Source organism: Azolla caroliniana, unplaced genomic scaffold (assembly GCF_043228905.1).
Source record: "Azolla caroliniana isolate FFs.n. ecotype wild unplaced genomic scaffold, voAzoCaro1.0.p SCAF_7, whole genome shotgun sequence".
Classification (NCBI taxonomy): Eukaryota; Viridiplantae; Streptophyta; class Polypodiopsida; order Salviniales; family Salviniaceae; genus Azolla; species Azolla caroliniana.
Genome location: NW_028230442.1, coordinates 3,269,123 through 3,287,454, shown reverse-complemented (window position 1 = coordinate 3,287,454; position 18,332 = coordinate 3,269,123). Strand labels below are relative to the sequence as shown.

At 44.0% G+C, this 18,332-nt stretch overlaps 1 protein-coding gene and 2 long non-coding RNA genes across 3 annotated transcripts; 1 reads left to right on the top strand and 2 right to left on the bottom strand.

The window, feature by feature from the left end:
* Nucleotides 1-11,962: 11,962 nt before the first annotated feature.
* LOC147861568 (ribonuclease TUDOR 1-like) lies at nt 11,963-17,920 on the top strand. Its single transcript, XM_087322073.1, has 16 exons — nt 11,963-12,148; nt 12,664-12,738; nt 12,933-13,046; nt 13,148-13,255; nt 13,429-13,635; nt 13,738-13,950; nt 14,046-14,153; nt 14,223-14,393; nt 14,483-14,674; nt 14,948-15,316; nt 15,404-15,670; nt 15,833-16,021; nt 16,111-16,191; nt 16,405-16,602; nt 16,685-17,062; nt 17,506-17,920. Exons 1-16 carry the CDS (start codon nt 12,014-12,016, stop codon nt 17,680-17,682), a joined length of 2,982 nt encoding a protein of 993 aa, XP_087178199.1. The 5' UTR covers nt 11,963-12,013; the 3' UTR covers nt 17,683-17,920.
* Nucleotides 14,548-14,906, bottom strand: LOC147861569 (uncharacterized). Its single transcript, XR_015530002.1, has 2 exons — nt 14,812-14,906; nt 14,548-14,744 (listed from the first exon to the last, which is right to left on the bottom strand). It is a non-coding gene; the product is annotated as an uncharacterized LOC147861569 (long non-coding RNA).
* On the bottom strand, nt 17,719-18,195 carry LOC147861567 (uncharacterized). The gene is made up of 2 exons (XR_015530001.1): nt 18,086-18,195; nt 17,719-17,891 (listed from the first exon to the last, which is right to left on the bottom strand). It is a non-coding gene; the product is annotated as an uncharacterized LOC147861567 (long non-coding RNA).
* Between the last annotated feature and the right edge of the window lie 137 nt (nt 18,196-18,332).

The following is an 18,332-nucleotide window of genomic DNA, read 5'->3' as shown; positions in this document are numbered from 1 at the left end:
CGTCATGAACTGGACGAAATGCATACCATCTTGGCTCTTAACGCGCGCGTACGCCGAACCATTGTCCAACACCTTCGTCTCCATGCGTGCTGCCGTAATGTACGGTTCGCCGAGAATCACCGGGTGCGAGGATGTTTCCTGCACGAAGAAATGTTGATCTATTCGACGTCACCGATCTTTACGAGTACATTCGGGCACGCACCATCCAGCTCCTCCGTAGCACGCGTCGTCGCGCGTATCTTCCACCCATGCTTGGTGTTGATCGGCCATTTACCCTTCTTGTAGAAATCCATGGACATCAAGTTGATTTCGGATCCATGGTCTACCAAGGCCACCACCGGTTCCAGAACGTCGCCAATCCGCACAGGGGTTTCCGTAGTTGCCCTGGCCCAATGCGGCTTCGCGTAGTGGCTTTCCGCCAACTCATCTTCTACGGTCGTGTCTTCTAAGTGCGTAGTCCGCACCTCCACCGACTTCTCCGGTTCCGGCTCCGTCGAGAGCCTATTCCGCTTCACCAAGTCTACGATGGAGTCGTGGAACTCCCTCTTGGCGATTCCCAGCACCTCCCGCAACGACAACTCCACTTTACCGTCAAGGATCCGCTCTTCAAGGACCTTCCGTAGGCCCGTTGCTCTCTCGATTTCGGTGCTCAACCGAAACCCTGCCTGCTTCTTCCCATTCGGCGCGCCTGGGTTGCCGGCACCGGTCTATTTCGGTCTGAACCGGGTCTTGTACCTTTGCGGGGGACTGACCCCTCCAACCTTTCCTGCTCGTTTGTCTTCTACCAGAACCTCGTAGTTCTGGCAAGCGGCTTCTACGAAGCCCGTTTTCTCTTCAACCGGATCGTCCCATCCAGTGACCTCCTGGACCTGTTGTTCCGCGCGGTCCGCCTCTTCCTTCTTTAGCCGAACTCCGGAGAGGACTTCTAGCACTAGCGGCCAAAATCCGGAGTCCTTAGCCTTCCGGGTCTCATCACCCCCGACCTGAATTCCCGCCGACACTGAGTAGTTAACGGCTTCTACATGCCGTGCTGCGCCCTCTTCCATCAACCTCTTCATTCCGCCGCGCCCCGTATTCAGTTCTAGGGCTCTCCGGGTCTCGCTCGCATGCACCCGCCCGTTCCAGAGGTACACCACGTTGGTCCTGAGTGCGTCGGCGAAATCCGCGCAATCCTTCCGAATGTGACCGATCGCGTCACACCACATGCACCGCTGCCCAGCCGGCGGCCTCCGGTCGCAAGGTTGTTCGCCGTTGTCTCTCCGGGCCTGTGCGATCTGCAGGTCACGCACCATCTGTGTCAGCTCCTCCAGAGCCGCTCCTCCGGATGGGCCTTTGACCACGTCGTTCGATGCTGACCCCGACTCCAGCCAAATTCGGGTCTCTTCCTTCCTACCGGCTGGCACCGATACCGGCTCCTCGAGCCTCCTCGCCTGGACCGGTCCAGACTCCGACGAGCTTTCGTCGCTCCACTCGCGTCATTTGTCGAAACGGCTGCAGACCCGTTTTACCACGGCGCAGTCTGTCGTGAGCCCTTCGTCCGTCTCCAATAGGGGACCCACCTTTTCCCTGTCGAGCGCGTCCACCGACTTGACAAACAAAAGTATTCGACTCGTTTTGAGCACTGTCCGGTCCAACGTTGACAGTCACGTGAATCGTTTTTCGAACTCCTAGAGGAGCGCCGACGTGTCCCTCCTTTTTCCGGGGCTTTCCACCCACGCCATGAAGTCCCGCCTCGACAGCCGAAGCGAGTCATCAAACCCGTACTTCTCGAGGAGCTACAGCTCGAACTCCTCCCAAGTCTGGCATCTAGCCAGCACCTCGAGCACCTCCGCGTGGATGCTCGACGTCACCACCCGAGGGAATCCGGACAGCCGCCTGTCCACCGGGATATCCCTCATGATCATTTCGGCCCGGTAAGCCTCCAAATAACTTGTGGGATTCTTCCCTCCGAATCAGCCTATGTTGCCGATGATCGATTCAATGGCTCTATCGAGGGTACCCGTCCCCTCGCGAGCGCTCACCAGCCGGTCGACGGCTACCACCATTGCCTCTGCTAGCTCTGATCCCCTCATCTTCCGACTCCTTTGTCACTTGTTCACGTCGGGTTCACCAATTATGTCGCGAAGTTTCGCGCGTGCGTGTAGGAAGAGGCGGGACCACGGGGATCTTGGACCAAGGAGAGAGTAAGAGAGAGAGAGAGAGTTGCAGACACACAGAAAGAAAATAAGAGCAAGAAACAGGAATCCGATTACTATAATCAGTAGCTTACAACTCGAACGGTTACAACCGGCAAACCGGTAATGGACCTAACACAAGGTCCTACTCACGCACACAGACGACAGCCACTCGACTCAAAGAAACAAAAAGGGGGAGAGCCTCTACTGGAAGCACACGGGTTGTCCACGAATCAGAGGCAGCGAACTCCCGACACCTACAGAGAACGACGATCGGAGGAGAGAGAGCTCGGCCCTCGGTTCAGCAGCACTTTGTCCTCGCCAACGCGCGATACCCTTTCTTCCTTCTCTCCCTCCTTAAATAGTTCGTCGAGGGGAGACCGTCCTTCCCTAGTCAAATCGCTTTATTCCTTGTCCCTTTCGACATAGATACGCACCAATCCTCTAATAAATATGTACTACCTAGTATTTACATCAGCCGACCTAATTATGAATTGTGTCCAAAATATCAATTCTCGCATCCACCTATGTAAGAGCCGGTTCATGCGCCTTTTTCTCTGATTCCGCCTATGGCTGGTTTTCTTCACGACAACATGGAGAAGGTGCTCCAACGGCTCAACATGACCGATACGAAGCCGGTCGGATCGACACTTCCGACAAATTGCAAGTTGTCCAGAAAGCAAAGTCTGAAGATGAAGGCAGAGAAGTCAGAGATGATGAAGATACCATATGTCTCTACCATCGGAAGTTTGATGTATGCAATGGTGTGTACCCGACCGTATATCGAATATGTTGTCGGAGTGGTTAGCCGGTTCATGAGCAATCCGGGAAGAGAACACTGGACCACAATTAAGTGGATACTCCGATACTTGAAAGGCACCTCGAGTATGTGCCTCTGATTCGGCTCCAGAAAATCCCAGCTTGAAGGATTCACGGATTCGGATATGTTGGTTGATGCAGATACCAGCCGGTCAAATTCCGGATATGTCATGACATATGCAGGGGGAGCCGTATCGTAGCAGTCGAGGCTGCATAAATCCGTTGCACTATCAATAATGGAAGCCGCGTACATGGCGGTCGTGGAAGCCGGTAAAGTGGTAATATGGATGAAGGACTTCATCGGAGAGCTAGGGTTGGACATGTTGACCAAGGTGTTGTCAGCCGACAAGTTGGACTTGTGCAGGAGACAGATCGGATTGACAAGACTCCCCATGCCGGAGTGAAGGGGGATCTTGTTGGGACTTCGGTCCCCCCGGATGGGATCTGGATGAGAACCGGACGAGTCGAAGGAAGGAGCCGGATCAAACATATCCGGAAGATATCCGGTGTGAACCAGATCTAGGGACATATCTGTAAATATGTTTCTAGAGGGCCTATCATGGCCATATTTGTAAATAGTCCTAAAGTCATATAAGTATAAATATGACTTAGGGCAACCACTTTGTAGTAATTGTAGTAGTTGTTGTTATGACTGTTGTAAAAGTTAGAGAGAGAGAGATACAAAAGGCTTTTCTATTGTAACCGTCGGTTGGCGAAGACGTAGAGCTCGAGGTCATTGCCTCCGAGTCTGGCTTGGTATCCTCTTCTTATAGTGATAGTTGGAGTCTGTGGGCTCCCGTGGTTTTTCCCCATTTAGGGTTTTCCACGTTAACATCTGGTGTCGTCTCATTCTGTGTAAGTGCATTAGTCTTATTTTCATTTCTTTCTTTCTTACATTGAGTGTTTAAGATTTAGTTGTGGCCGAGCCCCATTCCACACACGAAAATCCTCAGTTTGTCGCAATTTAGCTTATTGTCGATCCATAATTCCTGAGGTATTCGAATTCCTAGATGCCTACTTGGAGACATATTGATTATGTGTAATTTTGTAAGGAGGGCCTCTGCCCATAAGCCATCCGATAGTCCGGAGTGTTGGAGCATGGAAACTATCCTTTCTTGAATTGTCTGATTCATTCGCTCGGCAATTCCATTCTGCTCCGGACTATAGGGTGTCGTATATTCATGTTGAATGTCATGTTGTCAACAAAATTTGACGAACTTTTCATATTTGAACTCTCCTTCGTTGTCAATTCAAAGGCATTTCAGCTTTTGACCGTTCTGGTTCTCTACCATATCGAGCCAATTGGAAAAGATCAAGAACACTTGATCTTTAATTTTGATCGAATAAGCCCACACCTTCCGAGTTGAGTCATCAATAAAGTTGACAAAATACAAAGCACCGCCAAGAGACTGATGTGGCATAGGATCACAGAGGTCCGAGTGGACCAAATTGAGTGGACTCGATTCTCTTGGTGTTGATGTTGGGAGTGATATAGCTATCTGTTTGTCGTATTGGCAATGCTCACAGAATTGATGATCGGAGAAGGAGAGTTTAGGGATGTATCAGGCTCTAGATAAATGTGTTATGCTGGCCTTGCTGAGATGTCTGAGTCATCCATGCCATAGAGATGACACGGCCCAGATATCAACTAGGAACAAGTCACCCTCTCGGAGTGTGACGTATAACGGGTACAAGGAATGTACTTTTGGTCCTTGAGCAAGTAGGAGGTTCCCCCTATGGAGTGTCCGACTGAGATCAAAGGTCTTGAGAGCTCAGGTACGTGTCGAACTTTTTGTAGTACTAATCTAAGAGCCACTCAGAATGTTAAGCTCTAAAGTACCGATGCCGATTATGGTGCAGTGTTGCAAATTTCCGACTCGAACTAAGTCGGAATGTCGGACTGAGTATTGTTGAAATTGGAATCGATGAGGGGTCCATGATATGAAGCGCCTGAATCCAAGAGCCATGTGCTTGATTCCTCAATCGTAAGCAAAACTTCGGATTCAACTGGATTCTCAATGGATAGTATGTTCGGGTCGCTCGGTAATACTTCGTCTGAAGAGCTGACGTAATTGACCTCCTCATGTTGGCCACTCTTCTGATCCGCTCGTTGAGCTTTGTCATTTTTGGCTTTGAGTGCGCGACAATCCACTTTGATGTGTTCGGGTTTCTTGCAATAATTGCAGACTCGATTATCCCGAGATTTGCTCTGACTTCGCTGGTTGTTCGACTATCGAGAGGAACTTCTTCCTCGATTGTTCGATCGGTCGGTCGAACCTTGTACTACATAGGCTTCATCTGTCAAGTCTCTTGTAAATGATTTCCTCCTAGTTGCTTCAGTCAAAATTGCACTAGTGATTGACGAGTATTTCACGATAGCAGTCGACGTGTTGCACACAGTAGTGACGAAAGTTTCCCACGAACGGGGGAGACTACTCATGAGCTGCATTGCTCTCAGTTCAACTTCGATCGTCGTCCCCTGAGCCACAATTTGGGAGCTTAAGCTTTCGTACTCATTCAGATTTGCCTGGACCGAGTCAAATTCTTTCATCCAAAGATTATAAATCGGTGATCTTCTTCAACAAGAAATGTTGATATATCTACATTGATGGTCTAAGTCTACAACATTTTGTATCATAGCACAAGATGAAGGCAAGATCAGAAATCAGAATGAGAGAGAGAGGGAAACGAGAAGGGACACAACAAATTGTATTATTCAAGCTCTCTCAATAATGACAACAACTTAACAACTAGATTACAAAGCCCATTATATATTAAATGAGCTAGGGCAACTGCCCTTTGACATATTTACAGAATTGTACTAAATCTAGTTGGTCAAAGATACAATGTACAACCATTATAGACCAGTATTCAACAACTAGTGTGTCATAGAACTTAATGTTCTATGACACATATTCTTTAAGTAGTTAAGACTCGACCTCTTCCCAAGAGGCGACTCTAGTGAGAGAATCTAGAGAGAAGGCGACTACATAGGCACCTTCTCCTCCTCTTTGTAATGTTGTTGGTTACTCTTGCTTCTTTTGTAATACATTTTCTATAATCATGAGCTCTCTCTCTCTCTCTCTCTCTCTCTATCTATCTATCTATCTATCTATCTATCTACACACACACACACACATAGTTCTTCCGTTGCATAGAATCCATCTGATTCTTTACATGTTATTAGAGCGTGTGGTTGCTTGATTGAAGCCCATCGCCCCTACGTGTGTTGTGCCCGATTCCGCGTTCGGCAATAATCAACTAATAGCTTGAGCAACAATCTGCACAGTTCACATCAAAGAAGAAGAAGAAAAAGATTGACATGAACAAACAGATGGGAAGTGGTCTCCGTACCGTAAAGCTCGACATAAACAACTTTGCATCTTGGGAGTACAAGATGCACCAATACTTTGTCGGCCAAGGCTATTGGAGTTATGTCGAAGGGGGAAACGAGAATCAACCCAACCCAACACATGCCGACTACCCAGTTTGGGAGCAAGCAGTGAGTCGTGTGTTGTATTGCCTTGCATCATGTGTCCATGATCACATGCTTGGCTACATTTGAGAGGCTAAAATGCCGAAGGAGGCGTGGGGGAACCTCACAAAGATCTTCGCAGCCAACACGACCACAAGAAAGCTTCAACTCCGTCAAGAGTTGAACGGCATACAACAAAGGGATATGTCAATCGACAGCTACACCTTGAAGATCAAGGAGTTGTGTGATGCCCTACGGTCGATCAATGTTAGCATTGACGATGATGAAATGGTGCAGATTTACCAACGAGGCTTAGCACCTCGGTTTGGAGCCATTCGGTCGACAATCCTCGCAAGGGAGAATCCTCCCTCCTTTGATCTCCAGTTGATGTTGTTGGTCGAGGAGAATCATGTTCAAACAAGAAGCAATGGGCAAGAAGGACATATGCTCTATTCGAACTTTGAAGGAGGAAGAGGACAAGGTTGGGGAAGAAGAGGCCAATTTGGTCAAGGCCGACACAACCAAGAGCAACCCCGAGAACATAACTTCTATTACCGATAGGACGTGTCGAACGCGCGAGGCGGAGCATCTGGAAGAAAGGGGAGCAATCAAGCCGGACCCAGCCGACAAAACAATCTTGCTTAGTGTGGATATTCTGGTAAATTTGGCCACTATGAGGCAGAGTGTCAGAAAAAGAAGAGTGAGTCGGCCTCTAGAAGCCAACTCACAAACTACGCCTCCAACTCTGACTACGATAATCGTGACGGAATGTTTTTGATGAGGCACAGAGTGAACTCGATGACATCCTCCAACCTGACCAACACCTCCAAACCAGAAGATGTATGGTTTGTCGATTCATGTGCATCCAACCACATGACATCCCACGAGGATTGGTGCAAGGAGCTACGAAAGCCCGAACGACCCGGCTATGTGGAAATTGGGAATGACACAATTCACCCCATTCAACATATCGGCAATGTCCCATTCGGGGAAGAAGACAATCAAACCTATATCAAGAACGTTTTGCATGTTCCTACAATAACAAAGAACTTGGTCTCAATTGATAGTCGAACAAGGCATGCAAGTACGCTTCAACGATGGAGGATGCTTCATCGAAAAAGAAGGCCGACTCATCGGTCGTGGTTGGAGAGAAGGTCGGATGTTCATTCTCGACTCTCACGAGATGAACTCGGCAATGTATGTCAAGGGCCAGAGAGCCAACGCTGACAAAGAGTTGTGGCACAAGTGAATTGGTCACATTAATCTCCAAAAGCTCAACGGAATGCAGACGAAAGGCGTCATCTTCGGACGTCTGACTTTTACCGAAAAGGAGAGAGCAGGCGTGTGCGAAGCTTGTCAATTCGGCAAACAGCACCGTTAACCATTCCCAAAGGAGAGGAACATAAGCAAAGGGATCTTGGATGTAATACATTCATATGTATGGGGACCAACCCAGACGACAACATTCGGTGGTTGCCGATACTACGTAACATTCATCAACGACTTCTCCAGATATACCTGGATCTACCCTATGCGGTAAAAGAGCGAAATGTTCAAACACTTTCAAAAGGGTCAAAAATGAAGTGAAAAAGGCAACCGGTCAGCATGTCAGATGCCTTCGATCGGACGACGGCAAAGAGTACTTCTCCGACACCTTTACAACATACCTTCGACAAGAACGAATCCGGCGGGAGTTTGCTTGCTGACACACACCTCAGTAGAATGGAGTAGCCAAACACAAGAATCGGCACACACTCAAGGTGGCAAGGGCAATGATGAACGAGAAACATCTGCTGAAGCGGGGAATGCAGTCGTTTATCTAATGAATCGTTGCACAACATCAGGAGTGTTCATTATTCTCATGTTTTTCTTTTTTCTTATGGACACCTCTCTCTCACCTCGTTTCCTTCTTCTATTCCACGGTTTTATTACGTGATTGGCTCTTTGGATAATATGGAAAGCGAGATGTGATTCTATTTTTAACAATGCCCACATACAACTCAACACTATGCTTATTGAATTCTGGATGTTGTTTGTTCACACACTACATGATCAATATGATGATCTGCAGGGTTCGGATGATGTTTTGTGGCAACGACAAGTGACCTTTAAGAACCGATGGCAAGGACTCCAGTTATTTTCAGAGACAATTGTTGGTCCAAAGTGGAATTATGGCATACCTTCTTTTATGTTGGATAGTGGATAGTAAGTATTGTTCTACTTGTTCATATATGGCATCATTTGTTTGATCAAATGTACTAGCTTTTGTATCTTACAAAAAGAAGTGAGATGAAATGTCTCCTTCTGTTTTTCTATGTAAAACTTTTCAAGTAATATACTAAGGTGCATTTTCCCTCTCTTTTTTTAAAACATCAGGAGTGCACAATGTTACCCCCTGCGAAAATTTAGATTGGGAAGAAACCGGATCTATCCCACGTCAGGATATTCGGTTCAGTTGCATATGTACATATTCCCGACAAGAAGCGGCAGAAGCTCGATCCCAAGTTGGAGAAATGTATGGTTGTAGGGTACTCACTCAAGCAAAAAGGGTATAAGTGCTTCAACCCTTCCACCAAGAAGGTACGAGTGAGTATGGATGTAGTATTTGACGAGTCACATATAGTTGAATCAGCCCCATCCGGCACAGTCAAAAACGAGTTCAACATAGATGTGGAGGAGAATGATCAACTGAGGTCCACATCAGAGGAAAGGCCAAAATGCCTGAGTACGAAGAGTCAGATGAAAATGAATCGACTCACTTACCCGACAGTGAGTTTGGTAGATTGGATGTGCCCATCATGAGGACACTAGGAGAACCATGTTGATCCACCCGAGAAAAGAACACAGTCAACAGATTCGGCTACAACGACTACATGGCATATCCTTATGCATTCATGATGAAGGTGGCAACAATCTAAGAACCAGAAACCTTTTCCGAAGCCACGAAGGACTCTAGATGGGTCGAAGCGATGAATGAGGAGATGCAAGCACTCTCCAAGAACGAGACATGGGATCTCATCCCTTCTTCAAACCACCGAAAGGCAATTGGATGTCGATGGATCTTCAAAGTGAAGCACAATGCCGACAACACTGTCAATCGGTACAAGGCCCAAGTTGTGGCGAAAGGCTATGCACAAACGCACGATGTCGACTACGAAGAGACCTTTGCCCCGACAACAAAGATGACTATAGTTTGAACCGTGATCGCGCTTGCAACGGCAAAAGGGTGGCACCTCCACCAAATGGACGTAAATAATGCCTTTCTCCAAGGTGAGTTAGAAGAACAGGTGTACATGATACAACCACCTGGATTCGGGTCGACTACGCATCCGACTGTTGTCTGCCGACTCAAAAAGCCTCTCTACAGTCTCAAGCAAGCACCGAGAGCATGGCACTCGAAAATAACGCAATATCTTCATCAATTCCGCTTCACCATGTCCAAATCTGACAATTCTTTGTTCATCTAGAGAGACTCCAGAGGACCGATATTTACCATCATTTATGTGGATGACTTGGTCATACGAGGAGAAGATTTAGCAGATATAGAGCACATCAAGAAGCTCCTCTCTAGCTGATTCGAAATGAAAGACATGAAGGAGCTTCATTACTTTCTAGGCATAGAAGTAATTCGAACTCGTGACGGTATCATGCTTTCTCAAAAGCACTATATTCTCAATCTTCTTTTCAAGTTTGGGATGACACCGTGTAAGCCCGTCACTACTCCTCTCGATCGAAACCTAAAGCTAGATGCCGACTCGGGCACTAGAGAGTGTGAGCCATCGCACTATCGTCAACTAGTCAGAAGCATCATCTACCTCACAATTACCCAACCCAACCTGAGTTAGCAAATTCATTTCATTGATTTGGAGGAACCTCAAGGGCAAGATATTAAAAAGCTTTCCCTTATTTTGGCTCTTCGCAAACATAATTTTAAAGCTATTGACATACAACTCTTCTAAAGCCCTCATAAGCTTTGCACATCTCCTTAAGTGTTTGCAAAAAGTATCAAATCATATGCATATAACAAAGGCATGATTACTATATTCCCAATGACAACTTCTTTTACAAACTTGGCAATCTTTTGTTATAATTCATCGACGAATAGACCAAATAGAGTTGGTTAGAGTGGGGGGTTGGGGGGGAGGAACATCATTGGTTAATGCTAATAGTGCAATTGAAAAAAAATACGAGATTTCTTCGCTTATACGCACACAAATGTACCTTCTCGTGGATTTGGGCAACTACAAACATATATTTCACTTGGAACTCTGAGTCTTTCCATGCGCTTCCAAAGATGCTCACGAGATACTATATCAACAGCTTGCTTTGAAGTATATGAAACAACAATATAAAAACCCCTCATGTCTCAAGCAATTTTCTTCCATTTAACACTCGAAGGGTAACAAAAAGGCGAGTGATCAATGGTGTTATGGTGTTTTCTGAAAGCCAACTTGTCCATAAGCTCTCTTACCACTTTTCTCGGCCCAATGCACTTAACCTTTGATTCCATCGTATCAAAAGTTTGCTTTGAAGTATACGAAGCAACAATATAAAACCCCTCATGTCTCAACCATTTTGCTCCCATTTAACACTCGATGGGTGACAAAAGGCGATCGATCAATGGTGCTATGGTGTTTTCTGAAAGCCAGCTTGGCCATAAGCTCTCTTACCACTTTTCTCGGCCCATGCACTTAACCTTTGATTCCATTATACATCCAAATAGTTTTGTCATTAGTGAGGCAGCGATGGTGATTAGATAAATTGTTTACATTATTTACATCTCCACCTTTATGTAAAGGTTTAATCCAATGCATAGTGCAATCGAGGAGAGAGAGAGAGAGAGAGAGAGAGAGAGAGAGAGAGAGAGAGAGAGAGTGTGTGTGTGTGTGTGTGTGTGAATCTATGGTAACATTAGACAAAGACAAGACAGAGAGAGTGTGAGTGTGTGTGTGTGTGTGTGTGAATCTATGGTAACATTAGAGAAAGAGAGAGAGAGAGTTTGTGTGTGTGAATCTATGGTAACATTAGAGAGAGAGAGAGAGAGAGAGTGTGTGTGTGTGTGTGTGTGTGTGTGTGTGTGAATCTATGGTAACATTAGAGAAAGAGAGAGAGAGAGTTTGTGTGTGTGAATCTATGGTAACATTAGAGAGAGAGAGAGAGAGAGTGTGTGTGTGTGTGTGTGTCTGTGTGTGTGAATCTATGGTAACATTAGAGAGAGAGAGAGGAGAGAGAGAGGAGAGAGAGAGAGAGTGTGTGTGTGTATTTTGTGAATCTATCTATGTATGGTAACATTGACTTAAGAACAGAGTAGTCTCTCTCTCTCTCTCTCTCTCTCTCTCTCTCTCTGTCTCTCAAGCCCCTTTCACACTGCTGTTGCGTTCTCCTCAAAAACGCCCCTTCTCTCTCTCTCTCTCTCTCTTGCTCTGTATTTCTTCCCCCCCCTCCTCCCCTCTTGTTCCTCTTCCAAACCCATCTTTCTCCGTCTCTGCTTCCATCTCTCTGCCCGAAGAAGAATTAGTAGAGAGGATCAGAGGAAGGAGAAGGCATGGCGTCCCAATGGCTGAGGGGAACCGTGAAATCTGTTCCATCGGGAGATTCTCTTCTCATCATGGGCAGCGTCAAGAGCGGTGCTCCCCCGGAGAAGACCATCACTCTCTCATCCCTCATCGCCCCCAGATTGGTAAGTCTACCTTTTTTAATATTAGATCCGATCTGCTCTGCTTACGTCTGGGTTTAATCTCTTTTCTAACTGTGTCCTCTTTAGATCAACAATTTCTCTCTATATTTTCAAGTTCTCTTGTGGGTTTAATGGGTCTTGTAGCTATTTCCATCTGGATCAGACATTTTTCATGTGAGTTTTCCATGTCAAAGAAATGGTAAACGCATGTTTGTAGTGAATTTCCATGTTTAGATAGGCAACCAATTTGTTTTTTGTGAATATCGAGTTTAAATAAGGTAATCACTCGTTTGGATCCATGAATCTAGAACTCTGTTGCGTGTGATTTACGAGTGATCATCTGATCAGATGTTTAATCAATCGCTGAACATGCTTATATGTTAATTTTTTTGCATTCCAACTGAGGCTATATATTATCTATCTACAATTGTTTATTAACCAGGGACTCTTATATTTTGTCCTCATATGTACTAAACTATTAAACCTTGCCATGTGCACTAAAACTTTATGCTATTCAGGCACGGCGTGGAGGCCAAGACGAGCCTTTCGCTTGGGAAAGTCGAGAATTCCTTCGGAAGAAGTGTGTTGGCAAGGTAATTGATTCATTTTCTCTCTTAGTTTTCATGGTTATTAATTTTTGGGTCCATGAAAGATAGCCTAGGGTTTCACTATGTCAAAATTGTTTTGTCTGACCCTTTTCAAGATGGTTTATGCTTGCTGATTCTCAAATACGGTTTAGAAATTGATATGACGTTGTCATGCTTCATATATGCCAATTTTTATGCAGGATGTCATATTCCGAGTAGATTACACAGTGGCTACAATTAGTAGAGAGTTTGGATCGGTTTTCCTCGGAGAAACTAACCTCGCCCTGGCGGTGGTTAGCGAAGGATGGGCGAAGGTATATTAGACTCACACCGCATCCAAACAAGCTAATGACTAGTGGAAAAAGAATGCGCAATCCAACGGGCTTCTAATGGTTTCTATCTTTTTTATGTGAAGGTTCGACCCCAAATTGGACAAAATACCAGCGAGGTTAGTCCGTTCTTAACAGAATTGGAACAGATGGAGGAACAGGCAAAGCTAAAGGGTCTTGGAATCTGGAATAAAGTAAGATTTTGTTCTTCAGAATTTAGAATTTATGATTTGTAGCAAAATGATCTCTCAAGCTTTTATTATACAGAAATTTTTATTCCTGCCCTAACATCTCAGCTCTTGGGTTGTCATCAATGAGAAAATGTAATAATCAATGGTCTTGAGTGTGTGTCTTTGCTTTTCTGCAGAATCCTGCCGCAGCTGAAGCATCAATAAGGAATCTTCCTCCTTCTGCACTTGGAGATGCATCAAATTTTGATGCATCCAGTTTTCTCGAAATTAATAGAGGGAAGCCGTTGCCTGCTATTGTGGAACAAGTGAGAGATGGAAGCACAGTGCGTGTATATTTGCTTCCTGAATTTCAGTATGTTCAAGTTTTCATTGCAGGAATTCAGGTAGGCCTTATTTATACTTTAATAAGTCCTATTTTCAATAGCATGTCTTATTTGATTTCTTCTCTTGATTAGTTTATTCTACTGAATGATGTTTTTGTCTAGTCTCCATCAATGGGGAGGCGAAACATTGCTCCTAGTGAGACCCAAACCTCTACTGGAAACGGAGATGCAGAGGTTGTCGACAGCACCAGCTCAACTGGAGGCACACAAACCACTGCACAAAGGTTGGCTGCATCATCCAGTGTGGAAATCCCACCTGAACCATACGCAAGAGAGGCAAAGCATTTCACTGAAGTTCGAACCTTACACAGAGATGTAATCAATCTTGACAAAATTGTATCAGTTGTCCATTCATGATCTATGTATCTTCTTGTGTAATTGCATTCATTTGTAAAAACTTGGGAATACAGGTGCGGATTGTTTTGGAAGGGGCGGACAAGTTCAGCAATCTGATTGGTTCATTACATTACCCAAATGGTGATGAGGCCATAGATTTATCCCTTGAGCTGCTGAAAAATGTGAGTTTCTTTAATTGAACAATAATTGTCTTGATCAATTTATCTTTTTGCTAAATTTGATCATATCAGGGATTAGCAAAAGTTGTTGAATGGAGTGCCAAACTCCTGGATGAGGATTCAAGACGAACTCTAAAGAACACAGAGTTGGTTGCAAAGAAAGAAAAGATAAGGTTATGGATAAACTATGTTGCTCCTCCATCAAACTCAACTACGATTCACAATGACAAATTCAAAGGAAAAGTAAGTGGAAAGCTTCAGTTAATAACAATTCTGATCTAGTGTCTAAAGGATTTCTAATGGATCAGAAAATAATTTTGTCACTTCAACAGGTAATTGAGGTTGTGAGTGGAGATTGTATCATAGTTGCTGATGATGCATTACCTTTTGGAAGTCCATCTGCAGAACGCAGGGTCAATTTGTCAAGTATCCGTGCTCCTAAGATGGGAAGAAAGGGTGAGGATCCAGCTCCTTATGCCAGAGAGGCAAAAGAGTTCTTGCGGACACGCCTTATAGGACAGGAGGTAGGGTTCCATCTCATTGATTCCAATTGGACCCATCACATTGATTCTTATTGGACCCATCACATTGATTCTTATTGGTCCCATTACATTGATTCTTACTGGACCCATCTTATTGGACCCACATCATTGATTCTTACTGGACCCATTACATTGATTCTTACTGGACCCATCACATTGATTCCTACTGGACAAACATGTTGAATGAAAATAAATGTGTTGATCCATAGGCGTTTACTATTTAACCATTGCATTGAATGCGTTCTTATTTTCCAGGTATCTGTAGTGATGGAATATTCTCGTAAGGTAACAGCTACAGATGGTCCAATACCAGTTCCGAATGCAGCAATGGGAGATGCACGGATAATGGACTTTGGTTCTGTGTTTGTGCAATCTGCATCAAAAGCTGATTCTCAGGATATACCTGCGGTTCTTCCTGTGGCGGGGCAACCTGATGGTATAAATGTTGCAGAGATGGCAGTGGCAAGAGGATATGCAACAGTTGTTAAGCATCGAGATTTCGAAGACCGGTCAAACTACTATGATGCACTACTTGCTGCAGAGGCAAGAGCTAGGAAGGGAAAGAAAGGATTGCATTCTGAAAAAGACCCTTCTCCATATCATATCAACGACTTGTCAGGCCAAGTATGTGTCTCTCAATATGTGGATCATCAGTCTATGTTTGTATCTTTGGAGCACTGTTTTGATGAGTGATAAATTCTTTTGTTGCAGGGAGCTCCAACCACTGTTGGGAGTCAGAAGGGACCAAATCCAGCAACTAAGGCAAAACAGTTTTTGCCATTCCTTCAAAGATCCAAAAGGCTCCCTGCCATTGTTGATTATGTTCTGAGTGGGCATCGTTACAAGCTGCTTATACCCAAAGAGACATGTGCTATTGCATTTTCCTTGTCTGGTGTTCGATGCCCAGGTCGTGGAGAGCCCTTTGCAGATGATGCAATAGCATTCATGCGGCGGAAAGTTCAACAACATGATGTTGAGGTATTATGATTGCTTGCTATTATTGAAGTAATGAATTTCTCCATTTGAATTGGCAACTTTACATATTTCCCTATTTGGAGTTAAGAAGGGTCTTCCTTTTTAGTATGAAAGAATGTAGCCCGTGTTAATTTCTGAAAGAGATTGTTTGGATTGTATGGACAGATTGAGATAGAGACAGTTGATAGGAACGGGACATTTTTAGGTACATTGTGGGAGTCCAAAGTAAATGTTTCTGTCCTCCTATTGGAAGCTGGTTTAGCCAAGCTTCAGCCGTATTTTAGTCCAGAACGCACAACAGAAGGGCATCTTCTAATTCAAGCCGAGGAAAAAGCTAAGAAGGCATTGTTAAAGGTAATAAGTCTTTGGAATTCCTGGATCATGAATCAAAGCCCTGATAAAACAAGGATGATTGAGAATAATATTTCTTCTTGTAAATATAGGTCTGGGAGGGATACGTGGAAGGTCAAGAGGAAGCAGCATCTACATTGGAAGGTGCAAAGCCAAAGCAAGAAGTTCTTCAGGTATTATATTTTTAGATTTTATGTATTTCCACATCAATTAAGTTCAGATATTAGCCGGAGTCAGGAGTTCATTCGTCTTCTCCTACGTCAACTATTTTAACTTTTGTTCATGATGCCAGAATAAGAAAGGCTACACTTGGTCTATGATGTAACCCATAATTTCATAAACCCTAATTTATATTTATTATTTGCCAAACTGAACTGTATGTGCAGATTAGGGTAACTGAAGTTATGGGCGGAGGCAAGTTTTATGCTCAGTTAGCGAACGATGCTCGTGTTTCCAGTCTCCAATTGCAGTTGGAAGGATTAAGAGTGAAGGATAAATCACTTCCACCCATCAATTTTGAACCTAGAAAAGGGGATATAGTCATGGCACAATTCAGTGTTGATGGGTCTTGGAATCGTGCTATGGTGAGCAATTATTCCACCAAGAATATCTTTTACACATATGATTATTTTCTCCAACTTCCTCACTTTATTTGGCAATATGTAGATAGTAAGTGCACCACGACAGCCTCCTTCAGCAACAGACAAGGATGAATACGAAGTCTTTTACATTGACTATGGAAATCAGGAGAAGGTGTCATTTTCGAAGCTTAGACCCATAGATGCATCAATTCCTCTGGGTACACCTGGTCTAGCATTATTGTTTAGCCTTGCTTATCTTAAAATACCGGAGTTAGAAGAAGACTACGGCCAGGAAGCAGCAGAATACCTCAGCAGCTTGATTGGAGAGAGGGTTTTTACTGCCACAGTGGTAGAAAAGGACACATCAGGTGGGAAAGTTAAAGGCCAAGGAACGGGCACAAAACTGAGTGTTATTCTTTATGAGATTGAGCCAGTCGAATCCATCAATTCATTGATGGTCGAGGTGAGACTTAGAACATGAATGTGTGATATTTTTGGCAAATGAGGAAAATGCAAGTCAATAAAATATGGCCTGTTCCGATATCCATCTCGGGTATTTACAGGAATACCCTCTCTGGGAGTGAATATTTTCCTACAGAGGTGTATTCTGGTAAATATCCAAAATTTAGAGTAGTTTGGTATTTTTCCAGTAAAAATATTCCGCAGTTCATTTTAAGTGGTTATTTGCACATCTCAAATTGCACAGAAGTTTATACTTTTCGTATATAGAGCTAAGAGAAGCATCTGTCATGGTGTACATACTGCTGAATTCAGCAGTCCTGTAATTACATGTTGAAACGTTGCATTTGCATGTTTTCATGTTATTTAGCTAGGAACATGTTTTGTAAGTTTTACATAGTGGGCTTGATACAGTTCATTTTCTTCAATATCTATTGTCTTTTACAGGCTGGGCTTGCCAGAGTGGAGAAGAAGAACAGACGGGATGCCAAAGAGAAACTGGCTGAGTTGGAGAAGTTAGCAGAGATCCAGGAAACTGCTAAAAAGCAACGTGTCAACATTTGGCACTATGGAGATATTGAATCAGATGAAGAGGACAATGCTCCTCGGAGAAACCGCCGCTGAGTTCTTATAGTTAGCTCTAAAATTTTGTAAGCTCGGACATGAACTTGAGTCTAATGGGTTGCTGTCTGGCAGGACAGATTATGAGCTTTTTAAGTCATATGTGATGCTTGACAATGCACACCCTTCAAAGTAACTTTGGGTGTGCACAGATTTTGCATAGTAGATTTCCTGATTATATTGCAATGTTGTGACTTATGGAAATAATTACTCTTTATCAATAAATTATTGAAAACATGAACTTGAGTCTAATGGGTTGCTGTCTGGCAGGACAGATTATGAGCTTTTTAAGTCGTATGTGATGCTTGACAATGCACACCCTTCAAAGAAACTTTGGGTCTGCACAGATTTTGCATAGTAGATTTCTTGATTATATTGTGATGTTGCGACTTATGGAAATAATTACTCTTTCTCAATGAAGTATTGAAAACCTTTATTGGGAAAATATATGTACTGCCAAATACAAATGTTAAAGCTGAAGTGATAGATGATAAATGTTTTGAACAATAATTAGGCTAATTTGTTCCATGGGTAACTTATACATTATAAGAACTTTCTCCAGTCATAGGTTCTCAAGTCATGCGGAAGTTCATGGAATTTTAAGGGTCTACAATGATCTCCCAGTGGCAGTATGAAGAGTAGATCGCTTTAAA

Excerpts from the sequence above, each read along its gene's own strand:
- LOC147861568 (XM_087322073.1), top strand. The coding sequence starts at position 12,014 with ATGGCGTCCCAATGGCTGAGGGGAACCGTGAAATCTGTTCCATCGGGA. Across the intron at positions 13,047-13,147 it reads TTAGCGAAGGATGGGCGAAG|GTTCGACCCCAAATTGGACA; the intron begins GTATATTAGACT and ends TTTTATGTGAAG. Across the intron at positions 14,154-14,222 it reads CCCTTGAGCTGCTGAAAAAT|GGATTAGCAAAAGTTGTTGA; the intron begins GTGAGTTTCTTT and ends TGATCATATCAG.